Genomic DNA, 24,021 nt, shown 5'->3' with positions numbered 1-24,021 from the left:
CTCCCATATTTATTGAATGCACACTCAATAAATACATTCACTTTAAAAGTGGACCTGGCAAAAAGACAAGGAAAACTTAAGTCTTCTCAAGGCTTCCTACCAGCACAGTTTCCCCAAATTGGACTGGAATGGAGAGGAGGAGGAAAGAGAAAGAAGTTTCTTTGGAAGTAGGTCCCTAAGGAATTAGGACCTCTCTCCACTTCCTAGGCCAAATCCCAAGGGTAGGGAAGGATTTGAGAAACTACAGATAGATTAGCAGATCCACGTACACAGGAATCTGTAATCTGGACATTGATAGGTCCCTCTAAAATAAAGCACACTTATTTCACACCTAACGTAACTACTCCTAATACCAAATCCATTAAGCACTTACCATGCATTGGCAATAGGAGCTTATATAAGAGTATCACTTAATATTCAAAACAACCTTGTGAGGTAAGTATTATATTTCTTTTTTTTTTATAGACAAGGAAGTTAAAATGCAGAGAGAGAGGGTAACAAATATCACATCTATGAGTCAAACTTTTTGCTGAAATTCATATGATCCTCACTACAATCAATTTCAGTCTGGATTAGGGATGTTTTATAAACTTAAATATTCTAGAAGTGTAGTTTTACATTTTTCCATCACACTAAAAAAAACCATTTACCTGAATAAATAGGCTTTCATCACATCCTTTTCTTTTCCACAGTATTTTGATGTTTCCTCTTTGACACAATTAACCTTTAAAAGATCACATTTACGATTTAGAGCATATATTAAAAAGTGAAGTTCCTAGATTTACCATCTCAGTCTTTATTGTCTATCTTTCCTTCTGATAGCATGTAGAATGACACTGACTAAATGTATAAATTTTAAAAATGTTTCTGCATGAAGAAGAACAAAGGAATGTCAATAATGCAGGGTGTCGAAAATAGATGGTAATTAATATTTTACAGCTTTAACTTTTGTGAGACTAAAACAAAAAATGTTTATTTGGTACAAAATTTGTATTTTAACTAGTGCATTTCCTAATATAACTTATGTGGACAGCTTAATCTAACACCATAGTACTTGAAACCTTGAGTAGAGCATGAGATTTTGTAGGTTTGTCCACAGTGATGCCTCAATAAATCCCAGAGTGATCTGAACAGTGAATAAAAAAGTATTTGCAAAGTCCCCTTGGGGAAATGGTGAGAAAGGGGGAAAATTCAACTTCCCCAAGTGGAGAATTCTTGATATTCTCACAAGCAGTGGGGACAACCAAAGTAATAGGCTCAGCCCCCAATCCTGGGGTTTGTTCATATGAAACTTAACCCCACAAATGATAGGCTAAGCCTACTTAAAATCAGGCCTAAGAGTCACCCCCAAGAGAACCTCTTTTGTTGCTCAGATGTGGCCTCTCTCTCTCAGCCAACACGACAAGCAAACTCACCACCCTCCCCCTCTCTACATGGGACATGACTTCCAGGGGTGTGGACCTTCCTGGCAATGTGGGACAGAAATCCTAGAATGAGCTGGGACTCAGCATCAAGGGATTGAGAAAACCTTCTCAACCGAAACGGGGAAGAGCGAAATGAGACAAAATAAAGTGTCAATGGCTCAGAGATTCCAAACAGAGTTGAGAGGTTATCCTGGAGGTTATTTTTACGCATTACATAGATATCACCTTTTTAGTTAAGGTATAACGAAGAAGCTGGAGGGAACTGCCTGAAAATGTAGAGCTGTGCTCCAGCAGCCATGTTTCTTGAAGATGATTGTATAATGATATAGCTTTCACAATGTGACTGTGTGATTGTGAAAACCTTGAGTCTGATGCTCCTTTTATCTACTGACAGACAAGAAAAGCATATGGATTAAAAATAAATAAATAATAGAGGGAACAAATGTTAAAATAAATTTGGTAGATTGAAATGCTACTGGTCAATGAAAGGGAAGGGTAAAGGGTCTATAATGTAAGAATTTTTTTCTTTCTGATTTGATGCAAATGTTCTAAGAAATGATCATGATGATGAATATACAACTACGTGATGATATTGTGAGTTATTGATTATACAACAAGAATGGAATGATCATACGGTAAGAATGTTGTGTTTTTATGTGGATATGTTTCATAAATTTAAAAAAATATATCACTGGGTTATATCTCATTCAATTTTCTAAAGTGCAAATTCTAAGTTTAAACTAAATGAAAGGCTCATGTAGCTATCCAACCCATAATATGTATAGAAATTTTCCTTAATACTCCAAAGTGAATTTTAACTTATTTTGAGGAAAAAATAACTACGTAACTTCAAGTTGAATTGTTTTAACTTTGTTCTAAAAATACATGAGAGAAACTGCAACATAAGCAATTATAAACACTTAGAATAGGAAAGAAAAATACTTTAATTATCTCAACTCTGTTACCTCAGTTTATGCTAACAGAAACTTCTTAAACGGTTGAATTGTGGATAACTATTTTATATATGTTACACAAAACAAAACAATTAACTATAGGCATGAAAAATGACACCATAATCCTAGAGTCTACGAAACAAAATTAAATTCTAAACCAAAGAGTTTTTTTAACAGTTTTTTACCCTATTTGCACTAATTTAGACAAGAATCTCTTCTGGTTTATCTTCTGTGTTTCTTTTTTATCTTAACGAGAAAATAGTGCAAAATAATATCTTTCCAATTTGGAAAAAAATGTTGCATACAATTATTAAATATTTTAGGTACTCAGTCTTAAGTAATAGAATTGTAAAACTGTCACTAATATTTTACTAGCATAAATATCTTTCTACCTTTGCAACTGAAATTCCATAGTCCAGGAGAGGTTTAACAGCCTCATTCAGTTCTTCAAGTAAAACAGAGGTACTTGGAGAATCTAAAATAAGAAAATATTATTGAATTTTCTTGCTCCTTAGGAAGAATTTTTTTTTTAATTAAAGTCCAAAACTGAAGAAGAAATACATTTGCTTGCCAATTAGTTGGCAATGACAAAAAATAATCAAGTAATTAAACACAACTAGCTAAATATTTTCATACCCTTATTTTCTATTGCCTCATCGCCCTTATTTTTAGTGATTTTATCATGACTTTTAACTTTGTAAGCTACCTTAACAGCCTTCTAAAATGAGCAGTATAAATATTTAATTTAAACTTAACATTTGGCATTACTTTTCTGAGTTTAATACTAAATATACAAACACATGTGCACACACACACAGAGCTTTCAAAATTATTTAATTACACTTTCAAATTATATTTATAATAAGGTAGCCAACAGAAATGTGGATTTACTTCACTTATTAATTCCAAGGACAGAATTTTTATGGCATGAGGATATGAGACCATTACAATCATTAGTTATATTCAATAGTTATATCAGTTAATTCAATGTAATTAACGGTACAGCTAAAGCAGTATCAAACTAATGCATAATTAACATTACATTTAAAGTTAAAAAATTATTTTTTAATATTTATATGCTAAAAGTATAAGGAAGCACACTCTGAGGAACAAGTATATGAAATTTAGATGTTATTAGTAGTAACTAATTCTTACCAAGTATTTTCTACCAAGCATATGAGTAAACCTCATTGAGTCCTCATAACAACCTTATAAAGCAAGTACCATTTCCTCATAATAGACAAAACAGAGACATAGAGAAGTTAAGTAACTTGACCAAGATCACACAGCAGGTGAAATGGAAAAGTCAGGATCCGAAGTCATATTCTAGCAGCAGCTTTATGGCACACTTTATTAATCCTGTCAATAAGCTGTCGCTGAGCATACTGATTAAGCAGCTGAACAAACATCACAAGAATCACATTAGAATTGTTAAAATGCTTACCAGCTTGACAAAAATAAGCTAAAGAGGCTTTTCCTGGTTGCAAAGTACTGAAATATTTGTGAGGACTCAGTTCTGGTAGCACGTCTCCTGCTGACTTATAAAAAATGCACAACATGACAAGAGAGATCCCAACTCTAAATATACTGAAGCTGGAAGACATCATGAGCTCAAGGTGCATTTAGAAGGAGACTGCTTTGTTCACTGCTGTGTTGTAGTGCCTAGGACAATACTTGCCACAGAGGAGGTTTTCAGTAAAGTTTTGGTGGATGAATTAGTTAAATGAATGAATGAAGTAAAATCTGCAAAAAGAAAAAGTTATGGCATTAGTTATATTATTTGTATTTTACTATTTCTTTCTATTAAATATTTGAGGGAGTGATCTATACTGACATTAATATGATAATACTATTGAGTTTTGATCCTTGTAATGGTATCTAGAAAATGCAATGTTAAGAATCTTACGTTTTTAGCTATTTACTAGAATATATTACACTAACAATCATTCTTAAAGGTTCTAAATTCTCAAACATTACCCAATCCATTTTTTAAACTTGGCATTTTATCTTTCTTTTTTTTTTCAGTTGATTTGTAAGTACTCAAATAGTTATTTAATACCAATAACATGGAGTGTTATTAGTTATCCAATATATATATGCCTACTACATTTACATTCTTCTTACTTTAAATCCCTGAGAACATATCTATTAAAACTCTGTAAGAACATTCCTTCGAAATTTGGCATTTTATCTTTCTCTTTTTAGAGTTGATTTATAATAAGTACTCAAATTGTTATTTAATATGAGCAACACTATGTTATTAGTTACCTGATTTATATGCTTATTACATTTACATTCTTTTTACTTTAAATCCCCAACAACACATCTATTAAAACTCTGTAAGAAATTCCTTCTTAACATTATAATGTAAATTTCATTATACAGCTTAGAAATTCAAATATCTTTAAAAACCTATACAATCCATGGTCTTTTTTTTTTTTTTAAAGCTCCTCACTTAGTTTAGCACCCAAAAAGAACCAATGAAAGATGCAGCTAATCAATTCCTTATTAGCCAGATGGGGAAAGGCCACTCCAAATCCTCATAATTCAAGAATCCAAACCTCAGAAGGCCTCTCTTCCTGTACTCACTCCCTTCGAGCATGTAGTTTTGTCAAACATTAAAATTTGGGGCTGTACATACTGACTAACTCTTGGATTCTTTGGCTGTGCACACTCATTAGTCCTTGAGTTCTTTCCCACAGCTGAGTCAAGATCTTTCATGGCACCAGCTCCTGGTCAGGAACTTGACTTCTCTGAGAATTCCTGAGGCTTTCTGGCATCCAGCCAAAAATGCCTGAGGCTCTCCAGCATCAAGCTTATTAACCTATTTGACTGGACACACTGACTAGTCCTTGAGTTCTTTCCTGAAACTGAGTCAACAACCCTCACAGCACCAGCTCTTGATTGAGATCTTGATTTCTCCAAGAACTCCTGGAGTCGTCCGGCCTCATAAGTGTGAACAAAGAGGTGCATATAAAATGGCACATAATGTCAGCTTTGCGAAGTTAGTGATAGCTACACGTATGACTTGGAATTATATTCACATGCCATATGTGCATTAAATGGAAGAATTTATCAGTAGTTAGGTTTTTAATGTATACTTAGGCTTCGTTTATTGTTGGGCTTTTTCCTTCTATTTTAAATTTTCTGATTGATTTTTATTCTAAATTATATTCCATTAAAACATACAGGAGATTTATTTATAGAGTCCAGAATGCCCAGTAGCAATTCATCTCCTGCCTCACCTTCTGACATGTGGCAGATGCCTGCCTCTGTCTAAAGCTGTGACCCTCAAGCTGGGTGTCCTGTGTCCTTGAGGATTCATGAAGACTCTCCAAGGGGTTCATGGGCACATGGATAGTTTCCAGAAAATCAATGCCCAGAATGCTCCATTTATATACACCCCCTCCTACAATGGATCTCCTTGAGAAGGCACCTCTGAATCAGATTGTCTTTTCCCCATCCCTCTCACTGACATCCTTCTGCTTTTCAAAAGAAAGGTCTATCTCTCACCTATCATTGTTATTATTGTGATAATTACTCCAATGTAAAAAAAGAAAATGATAGACAAATTTAAATATGTCTCTTTAGAGACATATTGTTAGCTTGAGGAAGTGAAGGATGCCAAACATTTGGTAACAAATCCTTCACAACTCAGAATGGTTGATTTTAACAAAATTCAGTATTCCATGATAAATTATTATTGATTTTTGTCAAATGCCTTGGAAAGAAATCAAAGAATTGAGTCCTCTCCCTATAACAAAACTCTTCCATCCATATCTGTGTATTTATGTGAACAAATTTTCTCAGTGCTTGCCTTAAAAATAGCATTGACTGATGCTGAACTCTCCTCATTATAGGAATAGTATTCTCTCTTTTTTTTTTTTTATTATTTTACTGTATTGGCTTTTATTCTAATAAAAGAAACATGAGAGAAGAAACTAAAATCCAGTGCTGAGATGAATTAAGATTTTATAATTATACTAATGGCCAAAATACAACCAGGTGAAATGTATTTCTGTGACTCTATATATTTTTTTTTTTAGAAATCATTCCATTCTACATATGCAATCAGTAATTCTTAATATTATCACATAGATGTATGATCATCATTTCTTAGTACATTTGCATCGATTTAGAAAAAGAAATAGTAAGACAACAGAAAAAGAATAAAATGATAATATAGAGAAAAAAATAAAAATAAAAAATACAAAAAGTATATATAAAAAAACAAACAAACAAACAAAACCATAGCTCAGGTGCAGCTTCATTCAGTGTTTTAACATAATTACATTACAATTAGGTAGTATTGTGCTGTCCATGTTTGAGTTTTTGTATCTAGTCCTGTTGCACAGTCTGTATCCCTTCAGCTCCAATTACCCATTGTCTTACCCTGTTTCTAACTCCTGATGGTCTCTGTTACCAATGACATATTCCAAGTTTATTCTCTAATGTAGGTTCACATCATTGGGACCATCCAGTATTTGTCCTTTAGTTTTTGGCTAGTCTCACTCAGCATAATGTTCTCTAGGTCCATCCATGTTATTACATGCTTCATAAGTTTATTCTGTCTTAAAGCTGCATAATATTCCATCATATGTATATACCACAGTTTGTTTAGCCACTCGTCTGTTGATGGACATTTTGGCTGTTTCCATCTCTTTGCAATTGTAAATAATGCTGCTATAAACATTGGTGTGCAAATGTCCGTTTGTGTCTTTGCCCTTAAGTCCTCTGAGTAGATACCTAGCAATGGTATTCCTGGGTCGTATGGCAATTCTATATTCAGTTTTTTGAGGAACCGCCAAACTGCCTTCCACAGTGGTTGCACCATTTGACGTTCCCACCAACAGTGGATGAGTGTACCTCTTTCTCCGCATCCTCTCCAGCACTTGTCATTTTTTGTTTTGTTGATAATGGCCATTCTGGTGGGTGTGAGATGATATCTCATTGTGGTTTTGATTTGCATGGTCTTTTTTTTCCAACTATTTTAATTCAATTATATTTTCTGGACTCAAATTTGTTCTATATATCCTCCTCTCATCTTTTTCCATTATATACTTACTTTAATGCAGTCTTCTGTATGCTGTCAATTCTCCTTAATTTTTATTTTGCAACTTTCAAATTTCTCTTGAACAATTTCTTCTTTAGGGAAGTATTTATACTGATGATCTATATAATCAAGGTTTAAAAGAAGATATTTTAGGAAAAATTAGTATAATATAAAAATCTCATCATACTTCTAAAAGGTAAAGATATACCCACGTGCATAGGAGAGAATTTGGTGGTGGTGGTGTTTTTTTTTTTTTTTCAAACAGGTCCCTATCTTTCAAACCCAACCTCACTACCTCAAAACAGGCAACAGGTAAAAACTATTTAAAATTATTTACATACTTATAAGGATACGAGTAGAATCTCTGAGTAAAGAATAAGATTAGAAACAAGAGAAATTTGAGAAAAAAATCATATTAAAACAGATATCTACTCTGCTCATCTAATACCATCAATAAGCACATATTACTTCTTTCTAGCAAGCTCCTAAAAGAGGAGCTAATAACTCATTGATTACTTCTTCTTAATTCTGCTCAATCAAGCTAGTTTATATCAAACAGTGAAAAAAATTTTCCATCAATTTTTAATAACGAGTCAAGAGTTCAAAATCTCAGTGTAGACTGTTGAGTGAGGATTATGAAAAGTATATAAAAATGTAATTTTAATTACATTATTAAGGGATATTTTTGTCATTAAAATTGATTATACCTTATAGGCATTTTAAAACAGCCTACATTAAAACCACTTTATGTGTTTTATATTACGTGGTATATTATTATACACTAATGTATGATTAGAATAGTTCATTCACTATTTTCTTTATTTTCTAGGGGGAAAATGTATGCATTCCTGAGGTCTAAGGGAATAACTACATTAACATTCATTACTGTATGAAATAATTGTAACCTAATTAAACTCAACAACATTTAAAAGCACAGCTGAAAGATTCAAGTGAAAAATACTTGTGGTTACAATTCAATTATTTTAATACTAAACCGAACATTAAATTTAACACACTATTCTCTCCTCTAGTAAGTGTTTTATAGTGCCAAAAGGTCAAACTACCCACCTAATGTCTGAATATTTTTCCACATCTTCTGTCTTATTAGACAGATGAGGTTATATATGTGGAAGAACTATGCATTTGTTCGATTAGGAATATTGACAATTATTCTTTATTACTTTTAAAGTTAGGAACTCAGTAGTGATCTCTGCAGTTTGTTCTGTCTTTGATAAGATTTGACTGTTTAAAAAATTACTTAAAAAAGAATACTGCATGGGCCAACTAGGAAAAGAGTTTTTCCATGGTCATAATAAAAAAAACACTGAATAACCACAGGTAGGAAGATAGAGAGATAGAAAGTAAGGAGCATGTGATTACAGTGGGAAAAGGGATGAAAAAGAGTAAAATGTTTTCTTTCACAAGATCAAAAATCAAGTTTATTGAAAATATGATGGTAAATGTTCAAAGAAACATTGAGCAATTGAAAGTAATTGCGCCTCTAAAGAAATAGAAATGGGGGGGGAGGTTAGCTAAAGAGATAAGAAAGGGGCTTTTGAAGCCTATAGAGTCATCTGACTCTTTAAATAATATACCATTTCATTTTGGCTTTTTAAAAAGTTATGACTTGTGGGCAGGCCATGGTGGCTCAACAGACAGAGTTCTCACCTGCCATGCCAGAGACCTGGGTTCAATTCCCAGAGCTGACCCACATAAAAAAAAAAAAAAAGTTATTACTTGTATGAAATCAAATCTTCCATAGCTTCTACTCATATTTATCCAATATACTCCCTTAGGTTATACATGTGCATGGAAAATAAAATTCATTTGACCCGTCACACAAAGCTGCTTTCTTATTTCCCATAAATATTCCACAATATACATGAATTCTTGTAAATTAAATGACTACATATTTTACATCAAAATATTGTGCTACAGCTATATGATAATATTTGATTACATGGTATGTGAATATATAATATATAGCAATAAAAAATAAATAATTAAAAAATATCTAAGGAGAAGGTGGAGTTAAATAGAAAAGATAGGATTTAACAAATAAGTACAACTCCTCAATCATTATATTGATATTTCTTTCAGTCTCCAGCGTCTTGGAGCAGCCAGAAGGAAAAACCTAAAATGGTGCAAACGTAATGCATACCAAACTCTGAAATCTATTCTATAACTAATAGTTGTAGTGTGCTTTGAAATTTATTGCTTTTTTGTATATATGTTATTTTTCACAATAAAAATATATATATATTGTGCTAGATAACTGGAACTTTCACATAATACTAGTGGGAATATAAAACAGTACAATCACTTTGAAAAACCATTTCACAGTTTCTTAAAAAGTTAAGCATACACCTACTATGTGACCCAGTCTTTCGACTCCTAGGTAATTTTACCCAAGAGAATTAAAAGCATACGTCTACAAAAAGACTTATAACCAAATGGTAACAGAAGCTTTACCTATAATATACAGAGGTTGAAAACATCCCAAATATCCATGAACAGGTGAATGGATAAACAAATTGTGGTATATCCAAACAATGAAATACTACCCAACAACAAAAAGATATAACTGCTGATATATACAACAATAATATACTGATGCTGAATGAAAGTCATGCAAGAAAAAACTAGATACTATATGATTCCATCGTTAAAAAACTGTAGGAAATGCAAACTAATCTATAGTGATATAAAGATAAATGGTTGCCTGGGAATGGGATGGAGGGAAGGTTAAATTACAAAAAGGCATGAGGATATATTCATTTTCTTGATTGAGGTGATGCTTTTATAGGTGTACACATATGTCAAAACTCAAATTGTACATTTAAATATGTGTGGTTTATTGTACATCAAATTATACCTCAAAAAAACTAAAAAAAAAAAAAAAAAAAAATTAAGCGTTTGCCCAGAGAACATGCTTTCCTCACAAAAAATACCTTTAAACTAAACAGAAGGGAAGTGTGTGGGGGGCAGGCTAGAGAAAGAGAATATCAGCAAGAACAGAGTAAAAACAAAGATACATTAGGTACTGATGCTTTCCTTCTCCAGCAATTTCAAAAGGGAATAAAAAACAATACCTAATGCTTCAAAAATCTAGATACCAATAAAAAAAACAAAGTGATGGGTAACTTGGGAAAAATATGACCTTGTTACCTTGATGTTATTAGTTTATTAGTGTGGCGCAAATAGTTTCAGTGAAGTTATTAATGAAGTGACTTGCTCCAGCCAATAAAACATGAGCAAAAGTGGGATATGTCTCCTTTCCAGGCAACAGTTTTAAAAGCTAGTGTTGATACGCCAGGCTTTATTTTCTTCCATCACGGTTACTAGAAATGTGCAAATGGTGGTGGTTCTGCCAGCAGAGATCCCAAAAGGAACACAACCTAGGGAGCCCCAGCTGATGTAAAATGAATATGTAACATAAGGAAGAAACAAACCTTGTTGCTTTAAGTCATTGTGATTTGGTATTACATGTTCACTGGTATTACAAACTGGAAGTGAGGTGCTGCCTTAACAAAAACCCCTAGATATTGACTGAGCGGTGGAGTATCAAGGAAACTTTCATCAGAGACTGGAGCTCAGCAAATGGTCCATGTTAAGGAGTAGCAAAATATTTGATAAAATAGTCACTAAAATAATTTGGAGCCAATATATACTTAATAAGCTTATAATGAATATTATGTTCCCATAGCCAATTAACTTATAGTTCTAAGACAGACAGCTAGTATTGTGATGGTTGCTACTGGTTGTGTTTAGTAAGGCATTAAAACAGACTCAAGAGAGCAATGACCATCCAGGAGACCAGCTGTTCTAAACGCAAAATAACCATTTGGCTCCCACCCTTCTATGGCCAGAGAGCAAGCTGACAAAACTGCTCAGCTGTGGAAAGAGGCCATATTCTCCAGAACCAACTCCAGATGTGTCCACTGATAACCGAGAAGGAAGGAACTCTCACAAGGCAAAGCCAAGGACGGTGGAGAGCAATGCCACAGGGTACAATCCAAACTACTCGTTACAGGTCCACAATGAGGTAGACACAGTAATTGAATGAAATGTTTAAAAGTTTTTATAGCATTTTGACAGAGTAAATTCACATCTGTATAATAATTTTTAAATTGGGCTTGTAATTTGATGTCTTTTCATTCCATTTTTCTCATAATTCATTTTGTTTTACAAAAATTTCAAAGTAGACTGGAATTTTTTAAATTGGTCCTTCCCCGGAGATAGTTTAAAAATTTAAGAGGGGAAAAAAAACAAATTCTTTACCATAGACACCGCAGACAGCCTGAGAAGCACTGACCTAGAGAATCCAGGGAACAGAAATGGAGTCCTGGCAACATTTAAAAATTGCTAAAGGGTGCACGGGTGGTTCAGTAGTAGAATGCTCGCCTTCCATGCGGGAGACCCGAGTTCAACTCCCGGACCATGCACTCCCCCCCCCCCCAAAAAAACCAAAAATTGCTACACACTAAAGTCTGATATATGTCTTCCATTCTTTCCCTCTCCGAACAGGAAAGTGTATTACAGTGATCTCTCCCTATCCCACCCTGTATGTTCAACAATGGGAGACACACAACTTACATCCAAACAATAAGATTCCCACTACTGGGCATTTCTCAGGGTTCCTGGACTTTGAGTTTAACTTGGTAACGGGATGGAATTTGAGGATTATCTCTACCAGGAAGGGGCAAGTATGAACTACATGTAGATGGGAGAGTATTTGTTGACAAGAAAGATGAACCTGCCCAAATGCTTCTAGTTGTCCTCTGAACATATTAAAATTATACTTTTCCACTTTCCTGAGTTATTATATTCATGACTTGAGTTGGCCAATGAAATACACCAAGTGATATACGTAAGTTCTAGAAGATTTTAAGAGCCAGAATAGGCATATCATGAAACATGACACCCTTTCCCTCTGCCATGATGACTGACAACGTGCACCATGGCCTTCTCTATCAGCATAAGTTCCAGAAAGAGAAAACACAGGGAAAAACTCCTAGCTGATCTGTAGTGCACTGGCAGCATGAACATAAAATAAACCTTGTTGCTTTTAACATTTGAAGTTTTGGGGCTGTTACTGCAGCATAACCCACCATAGTACTATCAGTACACCTGGTCTTAGCAATAGCTAAGGAGAGCGGCTTGAACATAAACACATATTGTAGATCTGAAAGCTCGATATTTCAAAGATTTGCAGGAAATAAAACCAAATCCATTGTAGTATGATTCTAAAAGGGAAGAAGATTCAAAAAAACGGAAATGACGATACCACAGCAGGTGCCAAGCAGGAGGAAGTTCAGGCAAATGTTCGCCATAGCATGTCTACCAATACTACAGAAAATCCTACCTTCCACTATGTGCAGACTCTTTCCCCTTGGGCCTTGATTCTTCAGTATAATGCTCCTTGTCAGCACTGATGAAAACTGGTACATAAGATGAAACTTCTGTCTGATCCCTAAATTCTAACCAAGTATGTGTACACGCGTAATTTCCAAGATAGAAAGAATGAATACTCGCATACACTGTAAGTGAAGCTACAGTACAAAAACAGCTTACGTTTGCAAATAATATGCTAAGGGCAACAAAACTTTGTTTTATTCAGGGCCAAAATATCGAGAGTAGGGCAGAGTAGGGAGTACTTAAATTAAAAAACCCTGGTATCTCTGCTGACAAGGGGAATGAGGGTGGATCCTGCCCCTATATGTTTGTTAGGTGTGTCAAGCAGGTAGAGCAATCCCATTTCGGAATTGGGTCCTGAATACAGTAAGTCTAAGCAAAAAATTCCTCTACTTTAAAATGTGTGAAATACCACTAGGCTAGAGTATCTGCCTTCCAGAACAATAATATTTAGTCATTGTGCATTTGGACACATTCCAAATTTTAGAATTTTTTACAGCAACTGTTCTAGGAGGCCCTTGGTTGGTTACCCCCTTATAGACCAAAAGTTCCCTTATGATTAATCATATAATTAATGGTTTTTTCTCTCAGGAAAAAGAGGAATTAACAACTGTAACCATTATACAAGCTATACCAAGATGTGTGGGTACCCCTAGTAGGAAATGACACATTTTGTATTTTGCAACAAATGGGGCATATAATGCTTACAAAATTCCTGCAAGAACATTCTGTCAAAAGTTACAGGTTAATGCTGCCCCTGAAGAACAATGAGAAACCTGCTCATTGAACCAGGCTCAAATAAAATGTTGATTAGATACCAACACAGTTTATCATTTAAGACCCAAGGGAAGCAATAAAAGGCGTCATCTCTCCCCCTTTAAAGCAGCTGGAGCAAAATCGTGCTTGCACTCACACACAAACACACACAAACACCAAAAAAGAAAAAAAAAGAAAAAAAAGGAGCAAGGAGGTAGTGATCCAGACTTGCTCTGACACTTAGGAAAAAAAAAATCTCACAAGCAAAAAACTAGTGTGGGTACTAAGCAGATGTTGTTTAGTATCACTTTGAGTAGAGAATATAGGAGAAAAATAAAAAACACTTCATGGAGCAAGGAGGAAGTGATCCAGATTTCTTCTGACACTTGGGGGAAAAAAATCTCACAAGCAAAAAACTAATGTGGGTACTAAGCAGATGTTGTTTAGTATCACTTTGAGTAGAGACTATAGGGGAAAAAAGAAAAACCCCTTCATGGTGAAAGTCTATTTGTGATTCAAAACTCCCACCTAAAAAAATAGGGCATGCTTGAAAATGGAAGCCTCCTCTGATTTAGAAAAGTGCTAAAATCATGTAACTTAACTAATTTTATGTTTAATTGATGTGCTTAAGCATATAACTGCAATTAACTCAACTGCTGCCATGAGCTATCTGCCCCCTAATTGATAAACTGTGTCCCACCCTAACCACATTCTCTGAGTCCATAAGGTGAAGTTCTCAAGTTACAATAAATGTGAACTTCGTCTCTAATACCTTGACGCTGGACTAAGCCGTAATTTTTTAACAGCACAATGTACCCTCCTCTATGCTGCACTACACAACGGGCTCTGCTGGATATTTCATCTGATAGATGTCCCCATAACAGCGCCAGGCCTATACTTTTCACTGCTTGTCAGCAAACCGATAAAAAAATCCAAACCACACCAACGTGTCGTGCCAGGGTGAACTACCACCCCAAAATATGGAGTATAAAAACAGGCTTCCAAGTCCCCTGTGGAACACTGAGCTGGGAAAGAGGGAAGCAACACCAGTCCTGGACAAAAGCATTAGGACAAAAGACAGTGAGTTAGGAGACGGTGCATCTTCGTGTCTGCAGTAAACGTGGTAGTGTTTTTTCACAGGGACACCGAATTTGTAATGTGTCCCTCATTCTGAGGGACCATTTTCTCCTCACTCTATACTACTTTCATCATTTTATTGCCAAATACAAAAAAGTCAACAGATGCTATGTGTCAGCTCAATATACCTTATTTTATTTTTCCTATATTTACAACAGTAACATAACAGTATTTATTTTGTCTCTCTCAGTCCCAGGAACAGGACCACCATCCAGCCCCTATAAAACTAAGGCGTCAAGGAAACGTGGAATTTAAGGAGCGAAGACGATTCTTCTCTTTATCATTCCAGTTCCGTTCCTGCTTTTTTTTTTTTTTTTTTTTTTTGCCTAATCCTATACTGACAGCGTTTTCTCCACTCTCAATTGCAAACCACCGCCTTCCCCCTGCCCATAGAACGCTTCGATTTCCATTTCATCCAAACACCGGCACTTCCCGAGGACAAAAGGGACTCTGACTTAGCGCCCAGCTCGCCCCTCGTCGCATTCCGCCTCCCCACGGAGAGCTCACGTCCGCGCCGCAGCACCGTGGCCGAAGCGCTGCATCATTTCAACCTCAGCAGCTTCTTCCCACCGTCCACGATCGGGGGTACTAGGGAGCAAAGTGCCCCTCAGGAGCTTCCAGGTGCGGCAATTCGGGTGCCCCGTAGGCGGGCATGCTAAGGCAGATTCCTGAGCCCAGCTGGTGCGATCACTGCGGGTCTGACCCCGGACCCGGCAGGCCGAAACCACAGTCCCGCGCCCGAAGGACCCAAGCTGCTACCTACCTGCCCAAGACCTGCGTGCAAGACCCGCGTGCAACATCTGCCCGAGACCCGCGCGCAAGGACCCGGGCGGTCCCCGAGGGCGCGCGGCCCACAGCCAGTTCCCGCCGCGCCCGGGATAGGCGAGGTTGGGCTAGGCCCAGTCGCCCCAAGCGGCGAGAAGGTGCGCCTCCCCTAGAAGGCGCCAATCCCTGGCCTCAGCTCCCGCGACAACCAACAGGCGGGCGGAACCGGCCTCCTGGGCAAAAACAACCCTCCAAGCTCCTCCCGCTCCTCGTGCTCCCTACGGGAGGGGCTCTCCAGCCAATGGGCGGGGAGGGGGAGGGGCGAAGGACGAGGAGGGGGCGGAGCAAGAGCCGCCCCAGGGACAGACGTCTACGGAGTTCTCCCGGCGGCGCGAGCCGGGAGTGCAGTTGCTGGGCCAATCAGGAGTTTGGGTGGGGCGTGAAGGGGCGGGGAAAGCATGGAAACCGGCCTCCCAATTAGATCTTCGGGCTCTCGAGCGACGGGCCCTGGGACCCGTGGTCTTCCGAGCGCGGCGCGCAGGGGGCGTGCCCGCTTGGGCCAATCCGCGCGAGCCCACGGTGCGGAGCGAGCGCCTCAAATGCTCGGGTTTCTCAGCTGATTGTCTCCAGCCGAGAGTTGTTTTTTGCCGCTGCCGAGCCGAGCCGCAGCAGGAGGAGCCGAGACCCCCGGGGGGGCGGGGGGAGGAGCAGGGCCGGGGGGAGCCGTGGCTGTTCTGCGCGGGACCCGGGTCCTGTCACGGCGCTTCCCGGGACTGGGGAGTGGAGTGGGTGGGGGGTAAGGGGACGATCCTTCTCCCCTCGACGGCGGCTCCGAGCCCGGCCCCTTCCTTCCCGCGCTCGCTCGCCCGACTCCCAGCCCCCTCATGAGGGCGCCCGTGCCGGGTCCCGCGGCCGCCGTCGCTTCCCCCGCGGCCGGCCGCGAGTCGTCGGCGCCCGGCGAGGGCGGAGGAGGCGGAGGCGCGGTGGCGGGCGCCGCGGTGCCCGGCTCGGTGCAGTTGGCGCTGAGCGTCCTGCACGCCCTGCTCTACGCCGCGCTCTTCGCCTTCGCCTACCTGCAGCTGTGGCGGCTGCTCCTGTTCCGCGAGCGGCGGCTGAGTTACCAGAGCCTCTGCCTCTTTCTCTGCCTCCTGTGGGCAGCGCTCAGGACCACCCTCTTCTCCGCCGCCTTCTCGCTCAGCGGCTCCCTGCCCCTGCTGCGGCCGCCCGCTCGCCTGCACTTCTTCCCCCACTGGCTCCTCTACTGCTTCCCCTCCTGTCTCCAGTTCTCCACGCTCTGTCTCCTCAACCTCTACCTGGCGGAGGTAAGGCGGGAGGACCGGCCTCCGGGGCCCGGGCGGGCGAGCAGGGGCGCCTCGATCCTCGCGGACTGCGGGTGGGGGGTGGGGGAGGCGGCCTCGAGACCATCCTGGGGAAACTGAGGCATGCCTGAAGCGCCCGTCGGTGTTTTCGCCCTAAACTTGAGCCCCGGATAGACGCTGTTGTCGAAGGCGGGGTGGAGGGAGACGAGGGAGCGAGAGTGTGTGTTCTGACACCCGAAAACAGCCCTTTGTTCCGTGTGCTGGCCCGCTTACGGCGGCTTCGACAAAGTAGCGCGGCCAGAAGTGGTGGCCCCGGCAGCTCTGCGAAGCTGCGCGTGCGAAGGGGGGGCTGGGTGCCGAGGCGCCGCGGCTCTGCGAGGCTGGGACTGAGTGAAGGGAGGCTGGGTGCCGAGGAGCAGCGGATCTGCTGAAGCTGGACGGAGTGAATGGGGGGCCGGGGGCCGAGGAGCAGCGGCTCTGCGAGGCTGGGACTGAGTGAAGGGAGGCTGGGTGCCGAGGAGCAGCGGCTCTGCGAAGCTGCGCCGTGCTAAGGGAGGCTGGGTGCTGAGGTAGCAGCGGCTCTGCTGAAGCTGGACTGCTGCCAGCCATTACGTCACCAGCAGAGCTGCTCCTCTGCTATTGTTGCTGCGTTTCTTTTATTAGAAGCTTCTGTTCCCTCCTGCATCTCCTTTCCTGTGGCTCCATAAGCCTCACACAAATTCCGTTCGATAGTTCTTCAGCGGGGTGAATGATCAATAACCAAGGCTGAGGGGGTCAGTTTGAGGACCTCTGTAAAGCCCCTAATTTTTGTCCCAGTTGCTTCATGCTCTGGCAATTTATCCAACCTCTTACAACCAAGTCTCTCTTTTTTGAAGCAAATTAGGAAAGAAAATACTAGCCTAACCTATGCCTTGGCAGAAACAAAGTAGAAACTGTTTTTGCAATAACTTGCTTAATAGCTGGAACCTAATCACACCCCCTTTCTCTTTTATGGGGTATTGCTGCTTGGATTGCATTGTTCTGCAGCTTTACGTATTTGACCCATTTCAGTCAGGTTTGGGAGTGTAAGGTTGTCAGTCGTGTGTCAGCTAAGGGTATTTAAGCTACAGTATTTTGCGAATTGCCCAAATAATGTCCCCTCCCCCAAAACAAAGCTTGAGGAGGGGAGAAAACAAGGTGACATCATATGCTTAGTACTGACTAATATAGAACAATATTGGCCTATGCAGCTAATCCTCTCAAAGGCTTTTGGAGGTGATAAGAATTAACATAGTTTCAACAAAAATAAAAATCATTTTATTGATTGTGTTTATATCTCTCGTATAAACCAGCTCTTTTCTCCCTTAATAGATACGAAGTAGAAAACATAATTTTAAAATCATGCAGTAATAACTACATAAAAAACAAGTAACGAAACTTATTTAATTTTTTTCCCTTCCATATCCTTTGAAAGTCCAGGCAGTACAATGACAAAAACACAAACAATAAGTAGCAGAAATAAAAGACATGGGTACTCATAAATAAGATGGTCATGCCATAGTCTTGTCACTGATTTGACTGTATTCTGATCTTCTCGTTGCTCTTTATACTGTTTTGACACCCATCTCTTATAGTTACACTGATACCTTGTCTTCTTGTCACCATTTCTGTTAGAAGAATACCAGTGACCTTTCATCAGTGAAGCTTTACTCTGGCTTCAAATGCAGTTAGTTTACCTGAAAGTGGGACTAGCAGTCCTTATGCCATGAGTATCAGATAACTTGTTTTCCCTCTATGCATTGTGACTTATAAAATTATATTGATGGTTCACTGTAAAATGGTTGGACATTTCATAAAGTGGCTGAACACTTTTAATTTCTTTTCTTGGGATAAAACACATGCAATAAAGTGCACAGATTTCAAGTGTGCAGTTAGATGAAGTTTTACATATGTATTAACCCATGTTACCACCACTCAGATTAAGATATAAAACATTTCTGGTGCCTCCAAAAGGTTCCCTTGAGCCCTCACCCAGTCAGTACCTCTCACCTCTAGGTAAAGAAAGACAAAGTGGCTAAATACTGTCACAATAGGATAGTATTTAAGCTTAAATACTATCTTGAATTCCTAAAAGTATGTATGCTTCTTCAACTTAAAATCCATAGAATATATAGATTGGGTTTTCAGACTTTTGATTGAAGATATTCTAAACTAATGAGAAATTTAAATATCTCAAAGTCTTCCTATTAAATGAATCCTTTGTATTGTGTACTTAAAAAACAGCAATAAATTATTAACCTGGAAAAATATTTTTACCCCAGTGTCTCTTAAAAAGGGTGTGGGTTGTTTATCTATGCTTTTCTTTTTATAATTACACTAACCAGTGTCTCTTATAAAGGGTATGGGTTGTTTATCTATGCCTTTCTTTTTATAATCAAGCTAACAGTTTTAAGACACATGACTACATTTCAGAGAAAATTTTTCAACTTTATGGAGGACCTGTTTAAAAATAAATCAGAATCAGAAATCATTTTCCTGTTCATTAGAGAAAATCCAGAAGAACTTGTATTTAAAAGAATATTTGAATTCAAATTTTTCTTTCAATCTTAGGTAACTTCCCATTAATCATTCTGAATTAATGAAGCTTCCTAAGTACATAGTATACAAAAGTGGGAGGGAATGTTTACGTGGTAACAAATACAAAACTTCCTATGCCTGTTTTCAAAAGTTCTGTTTATTGATTACCTAATTACTGTCTTTACTATCTGCTGTGTAAAATACCAATTCCATTTTTTTATCCACATCTAATTGAAACATTCTAACTTTAAGGACTTAGTTATAGACAACCATGGATCTATATAAAAATAAAGTTAGTAAAGCAACCATCACTAATTTGAAATTTGAACACATAAAGGTAAGTCTTCTAAAGCTGATAGGCTTCAAAAAATTAAAACTGCCTAAACCTCTCTTTCTCTTGGTGATTAACTTGAATGGAAATAAGATAAGTGTTAGTGGCCCTTTCTGAAACAATTATGCTTTTCAATTATCCTTAACTTCCTGGAAGCTGATAGTTGGGGGAAAAAAAAAAAGACTCTGCACAAGTCTAAAAACACCCATTGAACTTTTCCTGGCAGGATCAGTAAAACATGTACCTTTACCAGAAAAGACTTCAGAGTTTTTAAAGCAGAGTATTTGATGAAATGGATGCTATCTACCATTAGGACATGTAAAAGTCTTAAAATGACAAATTGAGAATATGCTATCTTTGGAGCATGGTGATGTATGCCAAAATCAATGAGTTCATCTTCAAGGCTCATATTGACATTTTTCCTTGCAATTCTGTAACATGACTGCTTAATCAGAACAAAGTACAGTGACCTAATCACCATGCCAGTATAGCTAGGAAAATTAAATTCAAGATCTTAACTCTTATGTACATGGAAGCTGTCACTGTCTGTGCCAATGAATACATTCTTCCGAATATTAATGGCACGTCAAGTAACACGCGATTCAATCTACAGATACATTAGTTTTGTTATATAATATTCTGTGATTTTTCACAAAAGCATTCTTACCAATAAAAATGGAAACTCTTTGAGGATAAGAAGTTATTTTATCATATTTTTATCTCATTACAGCTGGAACAATGGTGAAAGTGTTATTGAATGGCGATCTATAAAGGCCAAAATCTAGAAAATATTGACCCTTCTCATATTTTGGGATTCACTTTATTTTTCTGAATATTTGAGGTAAATCATTTATGTAGATTGTAATACCTTTATATTTTCTGCCTAGAAAATTCCTTGTGGTATGTTTTAGGATCCCAGTGGCTAAAACAAATGCCATACAATGAGTTGGCATTATAAGAATTTACTGGATCACAGTTTCAGAAGCTAGAAGGCTTACTTCCTCCAGGGGTTGGTATCTTCTGGCTGGCCAGCAATCTTTGGGGTTCCTTAGCTTTTCTTCACGTCAGTGCGCATGGTGGCATCGTCTTCTTCCTCTTCCTGGTTCTGTTGACTTCCAGCTTCTGGCTGCTCCCTCTGGTTTTCTCTCTCCATCTTTCCCTCTGCTTATGAATGACTCTAGTAATCCAAATTAAAACCCCACACCTTAGTTAGGCTTCACCTTAACTGAAGTAACACTTTGGAGAGATCTTATTTATAGTGGGTCCACATCCAGAGGACCAGGGGTGGAGCTGGAGTATGCCTTTTGTAGGGGCATCATTCAGTCCCTAATAGTAAGAATGTCCAAATGTTCTTCTTTTGGTTTAATCAGAAGAATTTACTTTTGATTACTACAGGTAAAAGCTTACTAATTAGACTACTTTAATACAGAGTTTTGCATAGCAAAACTATTTTGATATCATGGCAGACGGCCCATAGTAATTAAGACTTTGCTAATTTGCTTTCAACAAATTCTGTTTAATAGAAAAGTCTATGAAACAAGTCTCACATCATGAATCAGTTACTACACTCGAAATAGTGGTTTAGTTCAGTGTTTGATTTTTAGCCTAGAGCTGTGACTATAAGTTGTATCTGAATGTGTTAAACTACTTTTTCCATTAACTTGTTTCTTTGTTTCTCTGAGACCATCTCTAGGGCCAGTGTTTCAGATATGTATCTATGGCATATGACATAATTATATGCCATGCATTTTATGTGATTGAATATATCAGAGCACTTTATAACACATATCTTCACAACCCCTGTGAAAAATAGAATTGTGAATTGCCCACGAATACATGGACAATATTTATCAGAATGTAAGACAGCTGTGTAGCCCAGCTGCTATAAAGTCTTCTCTCCCTATACTTTGAGAGATAAAGTAATCTCTCCCTATACTTCGAACTTTCCTGGATACCATCACTTTTCTATTTATTTCCCATTATCTACTATTTCAAACCTTTTCTACTCTCCAGCAAAACCTTTCTTCTAGCTTCATCCTTAGCATATGATCTGCACCTCCTAGTTTAGAAAAGTAGAGAGAGAGAGACAGAGATTCATCTTCTTCAATTGGGCTGGTAAGCAAAGAAATTTCTCTGAGGCTAGAAAGCACACACACATACAAAGTGCATGCAGAATGATAAAATACCACAGATAGCAATGAGAGGTTGTTATCAGTGGCTTCCTGTCAGCCTAAAGCCAATTTTATGACTTGGAGACTATTTTGCAGAGTGATCTGATCTGAGACCTCATTCCCCACAGCATAATTCCAGAATCACTGACGTGTACAGCTTAGAGGAAAAAGAAGCAAATGCCCAGAAGTTGATGGTGGAATTTGTGCTTTTCCCTGTCCTGGCTGTGGGTAATGGGTTTAGAGAGGAAAAAGAAAAGAAAACTTTTCCCTGAGAACACATAGCAAGCCTGATCTCCCACAAGTTTGAAGCCTGAATCCACGCTAATTGTTGTATGACTCAATTGTATAACTTGAGGAGAAAAGAAAAACCCAACCTGTAAAATGTAGTTTAAAGTTATCTTGGCTTGGTAGTGACCTCAAGCACTTGGAAGAAACAGATACAAATCCTCTTTGATAGAATATACTTTAAACCCAGAATTCTGACAGGTAAGAGTCCACGAAACACAAGCTTAAAATAAAAAATCACACTAGGGAATATGACCTATAAATATGATAGCTATGTGAGTTATCAAATACATGGTATAAAATATATGAATTAAGAAATTAAAGATTATTAAGAACATGATAAAGAAATGACTCAATTAACTACAGAGGTTTAGAAAGAACAAATAATTACTAGAAAGAAAGAATATTGGAAACTGAATTTGATGGTTATACAACAGATGAAACAGTCAAAAAGAAAAACCAGTAAACTAGAAGATCTGAAAAAAAAAATTACCCAGAATATAGCCTAGAGAAATAAAGGATGGAAAATATGAATGAGGAATAATAGAGAATGAGGAGCTAATTAATGATCAGGCTCAACATCTAACTAAAATTTCACAGGCCGTTATTCAAAGGGATAATGACTGAAAGTTTGCCCAAACTTATGAAGGACACCAAGTCTCAGATTCTAAAAGCCTGATAAATCCAAGCAGGCTAAATGAAAATGAGCACCTCATAGTGAAGCTTCAAAATACCAATGGTAAAAGAATATTTTCAAAGTAGCTAGACAAAGAAGATACTACCAACAAAGGGATGAAAATTAGTTTGAGGGTTGGTGTTTCAATAGTAACAAAAAAATTCAAAAACTGGGGAAATATTTTCAAAATGCTGAGAGAAAATAGCCAGCAATCTAAAATGCTACCTATGATGATAAAGTCAGCAATAACACTGAAATAAAAGCATGTTGAGACAAAAAATGGGGTGTATTACTGACTCACTAAAAGAAATTCTCAAAGATATACATGAGAAAGAAGGAACATTATCTCAGGATAAGGTCTAAAATACAGGAGGGAATGGTGAACAAAGAAAAATGGTAATATGTGGGTAAATCTAAACAAATGTATGGAACAATTTCTAATTTATAGGACTAAAAGATTGACAAAATCCTGGACAATAGTGTATAAATGAGGGTAGGGAATAATTGGATTAAAGCATTGTAAGGGTCTATGTTTGGAGGAGGTTAAACATATTACTTTTATACTTTAGGTTGAATATATGCCTTTCAAAAGAAAATCAAACAAGAAAACAAAGTATTTAACTTTTCAAACTAGTTTGGAGGAGGAGAATGAAAATAGTGTGGTAAGATGAGGGTAGAACTTCTTTAGGACAAGGTAACAAAAAAGGGAGGAAAAACATGAGAAAAGTGGAATTGAAATTCAAAAGGTAAAAACAAGCTATTAAAAAACTGTTTTAACCAGTGTCATCACGTAATACTCCAGCATAAAGAAAATTTGTCATGCTGCATTTTAAAAAAAATCAACTAGGTGCTATTTACAAGAGATACTCTCAAAACAAAGACAAAGGATGAGTGTAAAAGCATGGGATATTGATATATCCATACCATGCTAAAGAAAAGAAAGCAAAAATTAACTGAATTTCAAAGAGAAATGTGGAGATCTAATGGGGTTTTTGGGGAACATATTTAACATACAGCACTGTGGTAGTTAGTTTCAGGTATCAACTTGGCCAGGTGAAGGTACCTAGTTCTATTGCTCTGGACATGAGCCAATGGCATGTGAACCTCCTCTGTTGCTGATTACATCCGCAGTCAGCTAGGAGGTGTGTCTGCTGCAATGAATGATGTTTAGTTTAATTGG

At 38.1% G+C, this 24,021-nt stretch overlaps 2 protein-coding genes across 3 annotated transcripts in view; one reads left to right on the top strand and one right to left on the bottom strand.

Annotated features, from left to right (window-relative positions):
* The window catches only part of TXNDC16 (thioredoxin domain containing 16), a 131,420-nt gene extending 115,690 nt beyond the window's left edge, over positions 1-15,730 (bottom strand). Inside the window, exons 1-5 of one of the 2 annotated variants that reach the window (XM_077122632.1) lie at positions 15,502-15,730; positions 7,443-7,549; positions 3,822-4,120; positions 2,770-2,852; positions 651-724 (exon numbers count right to left, since the gene is read on the bottom strand). In XM_077122632.1, the coding sequence (XP_076978747.1) occupies positions 651-724; positions 2,770-2,852; positions 3,822-3,999 (335 nt within the window). In that variant the 5' untranslated portion in view covers positions 4,000-4,120; positions 7,443-7,549; positions 15,502-15,730. The remainder of the gene's footprint in view (positions 1-650; positions 725-2,769; positions 2,853-3,821; positions 4,121-7,442; positions 7,550-15,501) is intronic. The other variant, XM_077122631.1, reaches the window with a different exon arrangement.
* A 657-nt stretch (positions 15,731-16,387) lies between these two features.
* The window catches only part of GPR137C (G protein-coupled receptor 137C), a 77,327-nt gene continuing 69,693 nt past the window's right edge, over positions 16,388-24,021 (top strand). Inside the window, exon 1 of the mRNA XM_077122630.1 lies at positions 16,388-16,825. Within this exon, the coding sequence (XP_076978745.1) occupies positions 16,388-16,825 (438 nt within the window). The remainder of the gene's footprint in view (positions 16,826-24,021) is intronic.

The sequence above is a fragment of the Tamandua tetradactyla genome, chromosome 12 (genome assembly GCF_023851605.1).
Source record: "Tamandua tetradactyla isolate mTamTet1 chromosome 12, mTamTet1.pri, whole genome shotgun sequence".
Taxonomy (NCBI): domain Eukaryota; kingdom Metazoa; phylum Chordata; class Mammalia; order Pilosa; family Myrmecophagidae; genus Tamandua; species Tamandua tetradactyla.
Note: the sequence above shows the minus strand (reverse complement) of the source record. Positions and strands in the feature narration are given on the sequence as shown.